This window comes from Paroedura picta, chromosome 3 (genome assembly GCF_049243985.1).
Source record: "Paroedura picta isolate Pp20150507F chromosome 3, Ppicta_v3.0, whole genome shotgun sequence".
Lineage (NCBI taxonomy): Eukaryota > Metazoa > Chordata > Lepidosauria > Squamata > Gekkonidae > Paroedura > Paroedura picta.
The window spans coordinates 122017518-122035973 of NC_135371.1; the positions used below are offsets into that span (position 1 = coordinate 122017518).

The 18456-nt window shown below is 46.3% G+C and overlaps 1 protein-coding gene across 2 annotated transcripts in view; it reads left to right on the top strand.

Moving 5' to 3' along the window:
- Nucleotides 1-18456, top strand: part of USP43 (ubiquitin specific peptidase 43) — a 149891-nt gene that overhangs the window by 125426 nt on the left and 6009 nt on the right. The window contains exons 9-13 of one of the 2 annotated variants that reach the window (XM_077327524.1): nt 8701-8763; nt 11185-11288; nt 16067-16144; nt 17127-17256; nt 17518-17845. In XM_077327524.1, the coding sequence (XP_077183639.1) occupies nt 8701-8763; nt 11185-11288; nt 16067-16144; nt 17127-17256; nt 17518-17845 (703 nt within the window). The remainder of the gene's footprint in view (nt 1-8700; nt 8764-11184; nt 11289-16066; nt 16145-17126; nt 17257-17517; nt 17846-18456) is intronic. The other variant, XM_077327525.1, reaches the window with a different exon arrangement.

Consider the following 18456-nt stretch of genomic DNA (forward strand, 5'->3'; position numbering starts at 1 on the left):
TATACCTGAAAAATATTTCAGCATCCCAAAAGTATCCAGGATTTTTTTGAGGAGAATCAACACAATCCAGATATATTCAGGAATTACTGGGTAGAGGCTGGAGCAGATTGCTCCCACCTCTCAGCTGTTTGTCAAACTTCTCCTGCAGTCCTTTTAAAGTTTAAAGAGATTGCAGAAAACAGCCTGAGGATCAGACACCTCCCCACTGGAACAACCTCAGGCTGGCTTCTCCTGCAGCCCTGTTCAAATGGGGCTGCCAGAGAAGCCTGCTCAAGAGTCAGCTGTGCTAACAGGGAGCTGTCCACTGTCTGCTGGCTCAGCTTCAGACTGGCTTTTTATGCAGCCCCAAAACAGAGCTGCAGAAGAATCCAGGATCAGTTGTGCTGGCGGGGAGTACTTTGCTCCCCTCCTGCTCAGCTTTGGGTTGACTTCTCATGACACCCCATTTAATAGGGCTGCACAAGAAGCCAGCTCAAGGATGAACTGTGCTGGCGGGGAATGCAGTGTTTACTGCCGGCACAGCTTTGGGTGTGCAATCCCACCCCCCACCCTCAGTTTTTTCCTACTCAGGCCTATTGAGATATGGAATTTTTGGACATCTTGAAATTGGGGGGGGGGTGTCAAATAGACCTGAACCAGAAAATATCAGGGGGGAAATTGCACACCCCTGCTGTACACTCCCTTCCCTCTTTTTACATACTCAGATATTAGACTGATATAGCTCCTTTGCCATCTGAGAAATGTGCTAGTCTTATGCCACACCTATTTCATTTTAGCATCTATGGCCTGTTTATTTGGTGCCCCGGTGAATGGCACTAATCAGCTACCTCATTGCCAGATTCAGCTCTGAAGGCAATTATTTCCAGCGTGGGTTGCCTTGAAAGGGGGTAGGAGGCTTCTGTTCAGCATGCACTTGGCTCAGTTGTGTGGACCTGGCTGCTGAGTCCCTCCAACACCCCATGTAAACTGCCTTAGCCATCACTCCACATGTGGATATTACCTAAAAAGCAGCACTGTCCTCAGCAGTCACTGCCGTGCCCCAAAATCACAACACCCAATGTTTTCCTGGCAGAGGAAATTAATTTATACAATGGGAGGGATAAGACTGAAATGAACACAGAAGCCATATGGAACCTACATCCCAGTATCTTGTCCTGGTGTAACCGAGGAGATACTAGAGGGTGATATTTCTTTCTGGTAATCTCAGATGTGCATAAATTGGCTGCAGCTGTTCAGTGGTAAATGAATGCCACTCTGCACATGTTTATATGATAGGCTTACTTGCATTGAATACACGCTTTGGGGCTCAGCCCTGATGTGACCTGATTTAGATTAACAGCAGCAGCCATTGAGGCCATGGTGAATGCCGAGATATTATTTCAGAGACTCCTGTCATGCCTCAGCGATTTCAGGTGCCTGCTGTTGAGTAAAGGCGGGCAGTCGGGCCGTGCGCGTCTCGCCTCTTCTTCATCAATACCTTTCAGTATCTCAGGAAGTGTTATATTGATATTTCAGATGAGCATATCCCATTGATCTGTTGAGTCCATTACTCAGTGGCCAATAATAATGAACTCCTGGCAAGATGAAGAGGTCCCCAATGTCTGTGGTCCAGGCAACTAATCAGTATATGCAGACCTGTATAAGCCTTTCTGATCCCTGCAGGAACGTATTGCTGGCATGTGTGCTGCCTTCATTCTGGCAATCCGTCTGACTGACTCAGAATAGGACTTGACTGCCTGCCCACCTTTTCGTCCTTGCCTTTGTGATGTTGAATTTGGATGGGCTCGGATGACAAAACAGCCACATGGAGGCTGCTTCTTGTGGTGTTGAGCTCAGGCTGTGCAGCAGGCTCAACGTGCCACTTCAAGCGCGCTGTGTTTGCAGCGCCAAAAGAAGGATTGGGTTTTTGGCACACTGAGCAGTTTATACATGACCAGCTTCCTGCAGGGAGCAATTCTTCAAGCAGCCAGAGAGAAAGCAATCTCGGGACAGGTTTTGGGCCATCTGAAAGCCCAGCCTACAGGACCCATGCCTCTGAGAAAGGCTACTGGGTACTCCTCACATCCTTTCAAAGGTAAGGAAGACAGGATTAATGTGCTCTGTGATTAGTTAAAAAAAGAACTGCAAAGATACTAGATTAAGCTTGCCAGGCATAGCCATGTGGCTGTTTTGTCCTGCTGTATACCTCAATGGTCAGACCCCACCTGGAGTACTGCATGGAGTTCTGGAGGCCTCGCTTCAAAAAGGCCATGGGCAAAGGAGAGGGTGCAGAGGAGAGCAACACGGATGATCTGGGCCTGGGGAGCAAGCCCTTTGAGGAAAGGTTGAGGGACTTGGGAATGTTCAGGCTGGAGGAGGGGAGGTTGAGAGAGGACATGATTGCTCCCTGTATTTATCTGACAGGTTGTCACTTGGAGGAGGGCAGGGAGAGGTTCTTGTTGGCAGCAGAGGACAGGATCTGCAGTAATGGGTCTAAACTACATGTAGAATGATACCGACTAGATATTTTTTTTTGGGGGGGGGTTGTGGGAATCACCATCAGAGTAGTTCAGCTGTGGAATAGGCTAAGGAGATTGGGAGCTCCTCCTCATTGGTGGTCTTCAAGCAGTGGCTGGACAGACAGCTATCATGGATCTTTAGGCTGATCCTGGTGGTGGGGGGGTTGGACTAGATAGCCCCTTCCAACTATGGTTTTAACTTGCCTAGGAATAACTGGGTCTTTCTGTTGTGTGCTGCCTTTGGTTCTCCCCTCCTATTTGGAAGGAAGGACGGAAGGAAGAGCTCATCTTGTAAAGGGGTCACAACAAATGGTGAGCCAGCGGCCCAGTTCATCCACAAGGGAGCCATCCGCTGGCTGCTTGTCATGAAATATTAAGATGGAACTACCTAGCGAGGCCATGTTCCTTGCAGGAGGCATCAAAGGCCAGACGTTTTCCCCAGTGCCGGCTGGCCAATGAGGGGAAATTGGCAGTCCATGAAATCTTAATGAATTGGCTTCACAATATATGCTGTGAAACAACTTATCCAACCCCCTCACCTTGGTACAGTGCAGGTGCTGGAATAGGAAAGCTCCCCAGCGACATCCGTGCCCCTTCTGTCACCTTGAAAGGTCGTGGATAACTAGACTCAAAGGCAGAAAACATCAGACTTAGAAGCCAGCCCTTCCAGCAGCATTAAATTCACTCTCCGGTGCAATGCAGTTCCCCTCAATGCACTGTGTGGTTAATATCAATTCCTAGGGAGCTTGTTGGGCTCCCCTTCTCCCACTAAGAGTGTGTTTCCTGTTCTTTGCTGTGTAACTCAAGCTGTTTCCTTAAGTGGGGTTAGGGAAAACTGGACTTGCTGGTTTCACTGGGCACCGTATTTTCATTTAAGGAAATTAGTTATTGAGCTGCCAAGAGACACATGCAGTCAAAGTAGCATTTCCTTCAAGCTGACTTGTGCCTGGAACAGACAGTCTGTCTGAAAAGCCACAAGAGACTAGCCTGTCCTATTTGCTGAAGAGAGGTTATGCCAGAGCTCCAAGGGTAATTGCAGCAAAGGCCCTGCTCCTGGCAGGTCGCCCTAACAGCACACAGCCTAACTGAAGGGTTGTAACCTGTGTGGATTTCATGGGAGAGGGGCCGCTTGTAATGTTTGTTGATCATCGGCCATGGAAGTCTTTAAAGGCATCCACCAACAACCTTTATAAGGCCCAGAAGCATGCAGGCAGCCCCTGCTGTCCCTAGAAACACACTCCCCCAAATCATTCTGTTATACTTCAGTTCTAATCCCTTCATAAAAAATGCGCTCCTGAACAATTTTATTTTACACAGTATGCCAAATGACAGAAATGTGGGATCTTCCCTGACCTCCTCAGGCAAGTCATTCTCCAAAAGGACAACCACCAATGGGAATACAGGCATCTATGGATCTTAGCACATTTACAGGGCAGTGCCTTCAGATGTCTTTGCTCCAATGAGCTAAGTTGTCATGACAGAGCGCTGCAGGAGCGGTAGCCCCAAATATAATTTAGGGTCCAAGGCCTTAGAGTGCCAGCCTCTAATCTCGATAACTAGGTTTGATTCCCCACTCCTCCACATGAGCCAGCTGGGTGACCTTGGGCCAGTCACAGTTCTTTTAGAGCTATTTTCACAGATCAGTTCGCTTAGGCTCTCTCAGCCCCACCTGTTGTGAGGAGAGAAGGGAAGGGCCTTGGGAGTCCTTCAGGTAGTGAAAAGCAGTGTAAAAAAACAACATTCTTCTATAAGGCGGCGGCTGCTGCCTGCTTTTCTCAGGAGTAAAGAAGGGTTCAGGATGTGTGTGGTGCCTTTGTTTTGTGCTGTTCCTGCATTGTCATTTGCACACAGTAAATAGTGGTTAAGGAAAGATGTTTGGAACAAGACTGGCAAGAGAGTAGATTTAATCTGCACACCCATGTATCTTCCACTTCCCACCACCAGGAGTGGCTGTGCTTAATATATGATGCACATCAGCAGCTATAATTCCTCCTTCCCCTTATTCTCGTGTTTTCACCAAAAGAGAAGCCATCAACTTAAGAAGTTAACAAGGCCCCTTGTAACTTAACACAGCTTGTTATGGGATCGTGGTGATCGTGGTTGTGAAGAGCTGTTTTCCTTAAATTAGGTTTAATTAAAACACGCAGGTATTTAATTAACTCTGTGGCCCTCTGCTGCTTTCATGGCTGCCCGGGGATATTTATAGAAGCCTAACTAACAGCACCAGCTGGCCATTTGAAGGTAGATAAGTCTGTTTGTGACTGCTGCCCTATAATTTTGAGATCGAGGCGTAAGTCCAGAGAAGGTCCAGGGGAAATGGAGGGCAGGTGAGACTATGCGGCCCCCTTCGATGTCATGGGGGGGGGGGAATGTGGGATCCCTAAGGACATTTATTAAAAACAGATTAACTAAAGATAGTGCTCAGAATATTCCACAGTTTTGAAATAGGGGGGAAGTACAGACCTGATAAATAAAATATGGCAAGGAACAGGGTGGGAATGAGCGGGAGAAAAGACTGAGCAGGGTTTTTACTGGCAAAGGACACAGCATATGTATCCTGTGTAGCTGCTTGTCTCTCCCTAAATAAGCAGAACATTATACAAAGCCATAAACGGATTGTGGGATTCCCCTTACCTTGGCACAGGATTTTAGTTATTTTGATGTAAACTTCTGATATTTTTAAAGCACATACTCCTAGACAAAATACCTACCGTATTTGTCGGCGTATAAGACGACTGGGCGTATAAGACGACCCCCCAACATTTCCACTCAAAATATAGAGCTTGTTACATTACATTACAATACTATGGGCCACTATGGGCAGCTATGTCTATCCCAACTGAAGTGCACCCGGCGTATAGGACGACCCCCCCCCCCCACTTGGAGGCATGCTTTTCAGGGGGGGAAAGTAGTCTCATACACCAGCAAATACTGTACCTCGAACCACCACCTTAGAAACTGACTAACTTTCTGATTCTTAACAAGAGCCCCTCCAGGGCATGCTTCACAAATCTAGGGGGGCATTCAGAACTTTGTGGCAGGGTCAGGAGAATTTTAGGTAGCATGTTCTCCCCACTAGAAATCATTTCTCTGACAGCAGAGTTTAATTGTTTCATACTGTTCACTCCACCCTATGGATAAAGTGCCAGATGTGGGTCCCTTTCCTAGGCCCTTAAAAAGTGGAGCACAGCAAATAGCCTTAGAACCCAGCATTTTGGAGTTGGCACAAGGATCTCATTGAACATGCTTGAGAACTGTGTTATCCTAGGCACTGTTTATAATGCAGTTATTAAAATTAAGTTTCATCTTTGGTCTTCTGTGCAGTCCTACATTGGTGGACTATGCATATGCAGGTCTGCCAATGGAGAATATTTTCTAGTTGCTTAGGAATACAGAGGACACCCCTCCCCTTAGCATATACCTAGTGCATTCCCCCCAAAACCTCACTGAGAACATGGAGTGCCATTTTTCCTTAGTTCTTCTTTTGATGTCCAGCGAAGAGGGACACTGTCCAAGACTCCACTCCACAATTCACCAAAACCAATAATTTTGAAAGATACCCCCTTGATTCCTCATACACCTTTGTCGCATTTTGAGGACCCTATTGGTTCAGACTCAGCAGTCAAACCCATGTCAATTCCAGCTGAGTTGCCACATGAGAGAAGCTGCCTCCAGATCCACATGCACTGATTCCAATGCAGCAATACACATTCCCTCTCTCCTGTCCCACTGTGAGCTCTTTCTGTGGCTGTGCTTTGTGCTGTGGGGGGGGGGGCAAAGGGGGCGCTCAGTGGTACAGGAAGGACTAAGGGGAAATGGCATCCCTTGTTCTGGCATGGTTTTGGCAGGGATGCACTGTGCATGTGCCAAGGGGAAGGGCACCCTCTCTATTCCTGAGAAGCTAGAAAAGAGTTCTTCATTGGAGGCCCATGCATGTTCAGTCCCCCAGTGTATGCGTGCACAAAAGACAGCAAGTGCAATCCTGTTTCCTTTGTCCAGAGTGCGGTTTTTATGTCTTTATTTTTTATCTTTTATTTGTGGCTTAGATTACATTTGATGAAAATATACACTTGTTGGACAGTGATAGATTAAAGGTTAAGAACCACTGCTCTCTAACTCTTCAGGGCTGTTGACGAGTAATATACTGCATTTATTGCTATAGCTCTGGAAGGAAAAAGCTCAGCATCACCCTGTCTGGATAGGGGGAACAGACAAAGTTGTCCTCTCCAGTCCCCAGTGTGCCCAATGCTCTATACTGCTTCCAAGGCAGTGTCATGTGGGAAAAATGAACAGGGGAACCTCTAGTGGGGTATTGTGCTTCCTCTACTGGGGACTGCCTGTCTTCCATTGGCCAGTGATTTCCAGTTGCCTGAATTCTCCTTCCAGGTGATGAACGAGGCAGAACAACAGAGGCAACTGGATGCTCCCTTAGGGCTTGGCAGATCTCCAGGGTCCCAGCCCTTTTTGTTGAGGCACAACTGCTGCCTGTGCAGGTGAATAGATAGCAGGTGCCCATGGCTATTTTTGGACTAACTCATTGAGGTACTTGACCTGTGTCATTTGTATAAAGATGCATGCATGCTGAATGAGCATATGATATCTTAAGTAATATAGACAAGGGAGTGGGGGAATTTGTTCCCCTAACAACCTTTCCGTGTGATATCCGGTGTGCTGTAGCAATGCTTTCCATTGCAGCAGAGGTTGTTGATTTACAAAAGTAAAGTTTTCTGTTGCGAATTTAATTGCTTTCTTTTTGAACTGACACTGAACCCCTCTTGCAGAAGCCGTGGGAGGAAAATTGTCGTGGGCAGAAGGGCAAAGTTGCCGGTTGCTTCCTACCCACATAGTAAACATCTATATAGCATTAGGGTGGGGAGGCATATCACTCTCACTGACATCTGCCTAAAAAATACTATGGATTCTGATCTGAATGGTGTCAGGATAACGGATGCATATTTGTCCCTTCATCAGGACTCATTACAGTCTCTGTCAAGAGGACAAGGGAGCCGGACACAAAACATAATGAAATCCAGAATGTATTGGCTAATCATATTCTGATTTTAATGACAAAACAGCATTACAGAGCGGGAGGGAGGAGTAAATTAGTCCATTTGTATGACAACTGGGAAATTGCAACTGGCAACCAGGGTAAGGTTGCAGAACGTGAAAGAATTTTCTGATGGAGCAGCAGACAACTGAGATTGTGGTTGTAGTGTGAGATAGACCTGCCTGCGTGCACATGTGATTTCCTTGGAGTGCATTATCAGGCTCCCAGTCTTCGTTTTAGGGGAATTAATTCACAATTACGATCAGCATCTAGTTCTGTGCAGAAGTGAAAATCACTACTTGACTAATGATCAGGCCCAGGAGAAAGAGAACCTCCTTCCTGTTTTGCCCCTCTTTAACCACTTAGCTTGAGTGATCCGCAAGAAGTTTCAAACACGTGAGCACCCCTGGTGAGGCATCAGGGTTGGGCAAACATCTGTCCACGAGGCTCTCAGTTGTATTAGTTATCAAGCAAATACCGGAACAACGAATGAGTCCAGGGGTACCTATAAGACCGACAAAGGTTTATCCAAGGTATGAGCTTTTGTATGCACACACACTTCTTCAGATATAGTCATCTATCTGAAGAAGTGTACATGCATGTGAAAGCTTATACTTTGACTAAAACTTTGTTGGTGTAATTTTAGTTTTAATTCATTCATTCATTCATTCAATTATTTAAAATGGAAATTCCTATGACTGAGATACAAAACTGCCCGCCTGGTATTATCATGTCCAGAGAAGAGGAGGGGGCAGTGTGTGCAATATTCTTCAGAGGAGGGCCAGCGTGATGGGTTTAGGCACTGAACTCTGATTTTGTTCTGCTGCTTCGCGCACCTGAATTAAGCAAATGCCTGTCATCATGCCGTGAAAGGCTGAGAAAGGGCCATAAGTCAGGCTCATCTATTGCAAGAAAACCTTCCCCACAGGTGGCATTCATACACCCTTGTGTCAGCGGCAGGGTTTATTACTGCCACAATAGTGTTTCGAAGTGTGACACATTTTTCCTTTGGTGGGAATGGCAGTCGCTCTCTTCTGCAAGAGAAACTCAGTTCAGGGACGTTGTTGGAGCAGGGAATAAAGCTGTGCCTGGTGGAAGGAAGCTGTTTCTGCCCTTCTTCTAACAGCTTATTGGGGCCCATTTTCATTCCCGCAGGACTCATTTGGAGCCATTCAGCCCTCCTCCGCAAAGCCTCATCCTTATCAGGTCGGGGTGCAGGTGATGTTTCAAATTTACAAACAAATATTTTTCTGCATATCTAGGGAATTCTTTAAGAAGGTTGTCTGCAGATGGGCCCAGTTTGTTGTCTTGCTAATATATTCTTGGCAATGAACTTTGAAAGAAGAGGTAATGAGCTCACAAATTATAGCAGTCTATGCATAGTGATCGTACATAGGTTGAGTAATTCTTAAGTCACAGTCAGCATGTGTACAGCTAAAGAAGTAATATAAGCCCCACATTTATCCAGGTCCTGGCCCCTGATTTCATTTGTGAAGTGAATGCAAATTGGCTCTTTCTTACAAACAGGCATCTGCATGCATGTATGTATGTACGTTAGTTCTAACATGTTAGAACAGTTAGAACTAACATACACAGTTACAGATTACATAGAGACAAGTAAAAATACAGAGGAATAATCAGGCCTTGCTATATTGGGAACAAAGCAAAGCACCAGTCTGATTGTAGATGAGGAAAATCTTCTGTTTAAATACTGAGAACTCATCTTGGATGTGTTGAGCTGCATTTGGGAAAGACTCAGACAGGAGCGATCTGAAGAGAAACCAGCGTATATTCTCTTCTCCATTTGACTCAGACATGAGTAGAATAGCAGGAGACTGCAAGCCACAATTTGCACGAGTGTAGAAGCACAAATGAGTCATACCAGTGCCCCAGGATCTATGAGGGCCACTTCCTACATGACAAGGAGACCATTGACACACGGGAATCAAAAATGTAGAGCACGCGCACACCATCATGTGCAAAGTAAGGAACCATAGCACATGCTTTGCGTATGAAGAGTCCCAGGTTCAATCCCCAACATTGCCATGGAACAAGACCTCTGGTTGCAAGGCTGAGCAAGGGTCACCTCCGGTTGAAGTTGACAGTGTGGTGTTAGATACATCCGTACGCAGACTTCCAGCATAAGGAGGCTTCCTCTGTTGAAAGCCTGAGGGCCTTTTGTTCAGTGCAATTGATCGAGTGTCAAATAATCTATAACAAGGCAGTTGATCAAAGTTCGCTTAAAACATTTCTATTGAGTGTTTTGCTACAAGAACCCATGTATTATCGGAGCAGCCATGAAGGTTATAGGTTTCTGAGAGGAGATAGATAAGTTCAGAGAAGTGTGTTTGTATTCATCTTTAGTCTCTGGAGCGATATCCAAACATGCTTTCATTTTTAAAAGTAAAGTGAGAATATGTTTGGAAAACTAAGTGATGTATCATTTTATCAGTTTTTTTTTCTCATTGGGGGGCAGCATAGGATTAGGGTGGACTAGAGAGGGATGTGCAATGGCTGGGTGAGTCAAGGGGAAATGTTTATTCTTTATGGGCCGGAGGTGTGATATTGTCCTTTTTGCACAGCAATGCATGTTTTTTTTAAAAAACACAGATCCCTTTTAGGATTTGCATCAGCATTACTTCAGAATTGGATTCACACCTGCTGTAGTCCTGAGATAGGCTTTCCTTTTCTTGCTGACCATCTATAAGGTGTAAATGCCATGCATCTGCTCTTTGAAACTCCACAGCAGTAGTAACCAGTGGAATGTCTTTCCCTGGGACTGCATTCCAAAAGGTGGGATTTCACTCTGTAGGAGGACCAGTTCTCTCTTAGTTGGTTTTCTCTACACATGAACAGCTGCTCCTCTTTCCTTACTTATAAACGTGCTATTGGGTACCTGGGAGAACCCACAGTGTTTCCAGTCATCAAAATGGCTGGAAGAAATTCTAGAATGGAATGTCTGCCAGGACAGCAGAATGGGAGCTGGTAGAGTTGCTGAGAGTCTGATCTCTGAAGTTCAAGTTCAAATCTCACTTCAGCCAAAAACTGTAATATTGGCCCACTCCCGGATCTTCCGTGAGGTGCTTGGCAGTTGTAAGGATAATGGAGAGAGGTGAAATGAACTCCAGCAGCGTTTGTTCTTCTGGGTATTTCTGCACAATTGCGTTTGCCCTCACATTTCCCCTGCAATTTCCAGGAAGGGGCAGCACCTGCTCACTTGTACAGGAGACCTTGTTAACCAGACTCTAATAACATACGTTATATAGTTATATAGTTAACGGTTAAATGTTTATAATGTTTACAATGTTATAAGGTCCACAATGTTAACACATGTTTGAGTTCAACTTCTTTGTACTGTACTGTGAATTCTTGCTGCAAACTGCCCTGAGCCGCAAAGGAGGGCGGTATAAAAACATAGTAAGCAGACAAACACTCAGTTATCTGGTGAAAACATCATGATTTGGTCCCTGAAAAATGGCAGGCATAAAATTTAGATGCAATGCTCTTCCCAAGAGGCAGGTGGCTCCTTGATCCTCTTCCAGAGCTTGTCTGCTTCCTTCCAAGTCCTTGATTTCAATAAAGATCTTCTTTATTGGAATCCTTTGGCTCACCTTCCCCCCACCCCATTTGTCATTTCAGGCAACCGGGAGCCTGTTCAGATTGCGAGTGGTTGGAAGCTCTGCAATGTGCAGCTATCTCTCTCCTCAAGACAGCTGGCCTCTCTACCATCCAGCTGTGGACAGGTAAGAGAAAACACCAAGACCCAGCTAGACAGGACTGAGGTCGGTATGTATCCAAAGAGAAGAGACCTGAGGATGTTAACAGAGCCCAATCCCCTGCGAACTCTGGGAGTCCTGCTCCCTAAGCACCTCCATCTCTAACTTTGTACAAAATGTATTCTCCTTTTTGTCCTGTCAAGAAGAGACCCCGGATCTCTTTCTATATATGCCGAGGAGAGTGAGAGAGTTTGGATCATTATTGATCAGATTTATTTAGCGTTTTAGGCTGCCCACTCCCAGAGGATGGCCATCAGAGTGAATAAGTGATTTGCATGCGCTTAATGACCCCATTCAGTTCCAACAAGACATAAAAATGGTGCATGCTCAAAAGCCCATTCCTCTGCTGGCATTAAAGCACAGAACCAAAACAAGCAGGCCATTCCAGTGGTTCTGGGAGATGCTCAGCTTGGTACATGTCGAGAGGTAGTGAGTTCTGCTCTTGGGTCAGCTGCCAAGAATACATGATTGTGGTTTTTCCAATGGGGTGTTGATCCAGAGGCCTGTTCAGGCGATACTCAACTCTGTTGAGCTGGGAGTAAGTCTCAGGAGTAAGCTGAGTTAGGGAGTAAGTCTCAGGAGTAAGTTAGGGAGTAAGTCCCATATCCTCCTTTCCCATCATATCAAGTGTCAAATGTAATAGTTGAACCAAGAATTCTAGCATAAAGTTGAAGGGGGGGGGGGGTTGCTTGGCCCTGCCATTCGAACCCTGCTTCCAGCCTCATTGCAAGTAGGGGTGCATATGTCTTGAGAGTGCTCTTGATTGACAGAAGATGCTTGAATGTAAACATGGAAGCACTGTCTTAGGTATATCAAGCCTTTGAGAGTTTTTAGGTCAAATCCAGTTTTTAGGCCTGGATGGACGGGAGGCATTGCAGGGTTACCCATTTGTAGCTGAAGCTCCCTGACTCATGCTGGCTAGATGGGACCTAAAAAGCAGAGGGATGCAGGGACATTCATTTTTCTTATACCTTAAGAATGATATTACTTTTCCTTTCAAGCAGTAGTTTTGAAATAGAGTGGCCATTCCAGCATGGTGTAACCGGAGCCAGCAGTGGATAAAGAGTGGCAGACTCTAATCTGGAGAGCTAGGTTTGATTCCCCCCCTCCTCCACATGGAGCTAGTTGAGTGACCTTGGGCTAGTCACAGTCCTGTGAGAGAGGTTCTCATAGAGCAGTTCTGTCGGAACTCTCTCAGCCCCACCTACCTCACAGGGGGTCTGTTGTGGGAAGAGGAAGGGAAAGGTGTTTGTAAGCTTCTTCTACATCCTCCTCTTCCTCTTCTTCCTCCTCCTCCCCCCCCCCCGCATTATAGCTGGGCACCATGGCTTTCAGTCTTCCAGCAGCAGCAGCAGTGTTGCTTGTGCAATGTGCACAGCCGGATGCACGTTGCTGTCGAACACTCACTGAGGGGGGCAGTGAATTATTAAAGCCTTAACGCTGCTGGCTGGATTCTCGTCAGAGATCATGTTAGTTCAGATAGCATCCCCAGGAAGCAGGGAGTGAATCAGCTGATGGGCTTGCTAAGCTACGTATTCCTTCCATTCAGCCCATCAGAAACTTTCTCCTTGATCCCAGATGGCCATTTCTGCGGGCCCTGTCACCTGTGCTGTGTGAGAGGTCCATGCCAGGGCAAGGTGTCTGTTGTAAACATACACAAGGAAGGAGGTTCATTTTTAAGTGTGGTCTGAATGTTATCATTTCCTACTAGCTTATAAAGATATCCTGCTTTTCCTCTGCAAGGATCAGAGAGGTATCCACCACTCAATACATTTGCTCATTCCCTATTTTATTCTCACAACAAGCCTATGAGATAAGTTAAGTTTGTGACTGGAGCAAGGTCACCCAGTTTCATGGCAGAGCAGGGATTTGAACACAGGTCACATAAAGCTCTCAACTCAAGAATTCAGCACCTCACCAGTGATTACAACCTCTGCTGGAAAATGACAGCGCTCCTTCACAAGCACTGGGAGGCACACCTTTTCTTGCCTTTAGACAGCCCTCCACTCTCCAGCAACTCCTCACCCACAATAATGCAACATCCCATTTTCACATGGACATGGGGCACCAGAGCTTGCAACAAATCCAGATGCCAGCATTGCTGCCTCGCACACCCAGGCAACACAATCACTGGACTTAACAACATTGACTACATCATCTCAGGCTCATTCACTTGCTCCGCTTCACACATTCTATATGTCAAAGGTGTCCTTCCATTCTCTGCATAGGGCAAACAGGTCAAACCCTACACCAAATAATAAATAGACACGAGTCTGATATCAAAAGTGAGAAACCTGTAGAACACTCCAGTCTCCCAGAACATTTAACAGGTGACCTCAAAGTAGCTGTTTTATCAAAAAAGAATTTCAGATACATACTAGAATGAGAGTTTGCTGAGTCACAAGTTGTTACACCACTCAGGTCAATGGAACCCCCAGGGTTTAACAGAGATTGGTTTCTTATCTCTCTACACATGATAATGGCATTCAGTTCTCTGTTTGTAAACTTTTTATTGTGCTGTATGCTAATCTGTTGCTATTCACAGGTCTTCCCAATTCCCTTCATAAAATGGTGTTGATCATAAAGGTGTCACTGGACTCAAACTTTGTTCTGCTGCTTCAAACCAACAGAGCTGCTCACCTGAAACTCCCCTGCTGTGGTCTGACACTTGAGTGTTTTGTTGGCACTCATTCCACCCCTTGGAACAAAGTTGATTTTGCCTAATTCTGCTTGCTGGTGGTCTAAGCTTTTGCTGAATATGTCATGGGCTATTTGCCTTGAACACTCTTTGGGGAAACTGTGCTCCTGCTTCAAGTAGTTTGCAGCTACTGCTGAGAAGATGAGGACCTACCGACAGATCCTAGGGTTGAAGTGAGCACTGGGGACAGTTTCAGGGGGCAGCCATGTTGGTCAGCAGTAGAAGAGCTAAATTTGAGTTCATTGCTACTTCAGAGACCAACAAGACTTTCAGGGTATGAGCTTTCAAAGGTAAAAAATCCTTTTCTGAAATACAAGTTGGAATAGAGATCCCTGAGTCTGAGGATCTCTAATCTAGCCCTGGGGACAATAAATGCTACTTTAGGGAAGAGGCGTAATCTCTAGAGCTTAATATATCACAAGGGAGGATCCCTGCAATAAATACAGCTGCTGCAGAATCATGTGTGTGGCAGAAATGGGGCTTTTTAAAAATACTACTTCCCTTGATGGATGGAAAATACCTCAGTAAACAAACTCTGATCTCCAAATTACTTATTAACATCTCAGTACTGTGAAGAAGAAGCAGATGAGTTGCATGATAGCCACTTACCTGATTCCCACCTCTAAGAGCAACCTGTGTGCCTTCAAAAATGAGAAGAGACACGTTGCTGCTTCTGTGGGAGGGGCCTGCCCCCTGCTGGATACAGTTGGGACTTTGCACAGTCCAGCCACTCACAAGTTATTTACTTATCTAGCTCTTGGGTAGTGGCTGGAAAGGCAACCTCTTATCCTTTCACTTGAGTACAACTTTTGCCTTTGGCTGTAGCCTTTTGGCAAAGGAACAAAAGCATCTGTGTTTCCCGTACTCTTAGTCTAGCAGCAGTGCTGCCTTCTTACACCTCCCCCTCTGCAGAAGAAAGATTCAGGAGACTAAGTTGATCATTATGCTGCATGTTCTAGTTATATCTAGATTAGAGTACTACAGTATACTGCATGTGGGGCTGCCCTTGAGAAGTGTCCAAAAACTTCAATTGGTCTATCCAGGATGTTGACTGGAGTGGTTCGCAGGGACTATATCACTCCAGTCTTGGCCTTGTGTGTACTGGCTCCCAGTCTGTTTCTGGGCACAATGGAGGGTGCTGCTATTGACCTTTAAAGCCATAGATGGATTGCCTCATGAACCTTCCTACCTAACTACTGTGGCCATCTTCCAAGGCCCTGTTTTGTGTTCCTTGGCCTTCTGAGATTAGGTGGGTGGCCAGCTGGAAGAGGGCCTTCTAAAACTCTGGAACTCTCTCCCTAGGGAGCTTTGTCTGTCCCCTTTTGTTGCTCTCTTCCACCTTTGGAAAATACCTTTTTCGCTTTAATCTGGCATTCCCCCAGTGATCCTACTTCCTACCCAATGCTTTAATGATTGTTTTTACAGTTTTGTATGTAATCTACCTATGGTTTTAATTGTTCTTAAGATGTATATTTTGTTGAATTTTGTGGTTTTTGAGATGTGGTTTTTATTTTGTTAGCAGCCCTTGGCTCTTTTACAGGCAGAAACGCAGGATATACATTTTGTTCAATGAAACAATGTGTACATTATTTTGGGACTCTTATGCCTATGGAGAGGTGCACAGGCTCAAGCTGTAGCCCTTTTGTCATAGAAAACACAGTATTGTTTTAACCAATCATGTGACTGTATCCTGGTCTTCAAATATTAGCATTAGCTTTCACAAGGGGTAAGCCACGCCGTACACCATTCGGAGCTGATCAGCCTACTTCCTGCATGGTTGCTGGTGGCTGCAGCTGAGCCCAGGAACTGTGCTGGTCTCAGCAGTAGCCAGAGAGGCCTGGACGTGTGTTGAGCCTGTCTGCAGTGGAACCCAGTAGCTGCTTGGGGCCTGGCAACAGCCACAGAGGAGTGGGGCAGTGCTGACAGCCGCTCTGGCAGAGCCCAGGAGCTTCACTGAGCCTGGCTGCAACAGAACCCAAGAAGGCTCACGGGCCCACACTTGTCCATCCCTGACAGCTTCCCTTTTCCCTCCCCACTCCTCTTGCAGAGCATTGCGGTTTGGTGGTCCAGGTGGCCCTGCTCATGTGAAACTGGTGGTCGAGTGGGATGTGAACACCAAGGAATGGTGAGTGGGTTTGGCTCTGGAGACGGCCGATGGTGGTTTCTCTGGGGGGTGGCCTCCAAAAGAGGTGTTGATACAGTTGTTTTCTTTCTTAACTGTAAGTTGCTATCAAATCGCGTTGAGCCAGCCTTACTGACTTAAGTGTTCTGTATCTTATGGTAGGATCTCATCAGCTGGAATGTGGGCCCTTCAGTGTACTTTTCCTTATGTTTTGCTTGCTCATCCTCTGTCTGCCTTTGATCTTCCAAAGGTCTCACCATACGAATGTCCAGCCTGAGCGCCACTGTTTAGGCTGACTTCACGCAAATGGGAAGATAAGAGTTTTCTTAGATTGCAGCTGGAGCAATTGCACAGCTGGATGCTACCCCCATAATAATTTAGACAGCTGTATGTCTGCATAGATCATGCGTGCATTCAGTTATGCAGTCTCCTGCTAAAGCGGCCCAATTCAAGAACAGGTTTATCATCACAGCTGCTTTTTGCATGGACCAGACCTTCCTTCTGAGGATGGGTTATGAATCCTTGCTGGAAAAAAAACTGGCTGTATGGAAATTCCCTGTCCTGTGATTTTTCCATGCCCCTCTAGTGAAGTGATATTGCTTAGAACTCATGTAGAACATTTTGTTGATTTAATGGGAATTTGGCATTTTAAGAAGGTAGTATCTGAAGCTTCATTAAAAAGAAAACCTGACTTTGAAAAGAGAGTTAGCGTGGTCCTCAGTGGGCTCCCCAAATCCCTTCCCATCATGGAAAACGAAGCACTGTTATCCCAGGATCTAAATTCACCTTTATTGGACAGGTGCCTTTGCTAGGGAGTTGCAGGTCTTGGCTGGAGTGCCTGGCACTGAAGTTTCATCATACAAAGACAGCTGCTTCAGGATGCTAAGGGGTAATGCATCCCTGGGATGGGGCTACGGATTGCTATGAGAGCAAATGCCTGTCCATAACTGAATCACTCCTGACCTGTTTGCCTGTGGTTTTGCAGCTTGTTTGGAAACATCCAGGAGGAAGTGGTTGAGGATGCAGAAAGTGTGAGACTGAAACAGCAGCTCCATCAACAGCAGCACAGCTGCACTCTGGACGAATGCTTCCAGCTTTACACCAAGGAAGAACAGGTAGACATCTACCAGGCCTGTTGGGATGCAGGCAAGAGATGGCAAAAGCAGGTAGATCCCTATTGGGTAGTGCCAAAGCAACTGGTGTTCTGAAGGTGAAGGACAGTGCCCATTGGGGTGCCCAAAATTCTTAGCCGTATTCTCTGTTTAGTATTGACTAACTCTGGGAGAGGTGAATAGTGACTTCAGCACACTGTGTTGCTCTCATACAAGTGGTCACTAAGTCTGTTCCAGGAGGCTAGATTGTCTCTTTCTTTGCAGCTGGCTCCTGATGATGCTTGGCGCTGCCCTCACTGCCAGGTGCTCCAGCAAGGCACTGTGAAGCTTAGCCTGTGGACACTTCCCGACATCCTTGTCATCCACCTGAAGCGCTTCCGGCAGGTGGGCGAGCAGCGCCATAAGCTCACCACGCTCGTGCACTTCCCTTTGCGAGGGCTCGACATGGCCCCCCATGTGGCCACACGCTATCGTGGCAGTAAGTGGGGGCCCTGGAAACACGCCAACCCAGAAAGCAGTCAGGGACACTTCCTGTACGACCTCTATGCCGTCTGCAATCACCACGGCAGCCTGCAGGGTGGGCATTATACAGGTGCGTATGCTGGGAGCGGGCAGCACTGAACAAGCGGCGCTTAAAGGGATGAGTTTGACCAAAGTGGGCATTGCCTCCTCATAGGCAGTTACTGGATGCTAGAATTAGTATTTGAGTATTTGAGCAGGGTGGTGTGCAGTCAGCTCAAAGGGGGTGGAATCTGAATTCAATATTAAAAGAAGTTCATTTATCAAGTTGAATTTTGCAAGTTGGTTGCCAACACAAGCACACCCACACACATTTTTATTTTATTTATTTATTACTTCGATTTATTGACCGTCACTCCCAAAGGTTCATGGCAGTTCACATATGTCCAACTAAAACCCCATTAAAAACCCATCAAACCCCCATTAAAAGAACTATAACAACAACAATAGTCATCAACAACAGATAAGATGGCAGTACCTTCAACCCCCCCCCCCCATTCATCTATTAGAGTAATGGTCCCCAACCCCCGTCCCGGTCTGTGGATCAGTTGGTACCGGGCCGTGGCTCCTCCTCGTCCTCCTTCCCGGCTGCTGCCTTGGGGGCTGCCCTGCCACTCTGCCGCCGGCTCACCTTTGGTGCTCTCCAGCGGCCGCTATGGCTGGGGCTCCCTCTCGGCGTGGCAC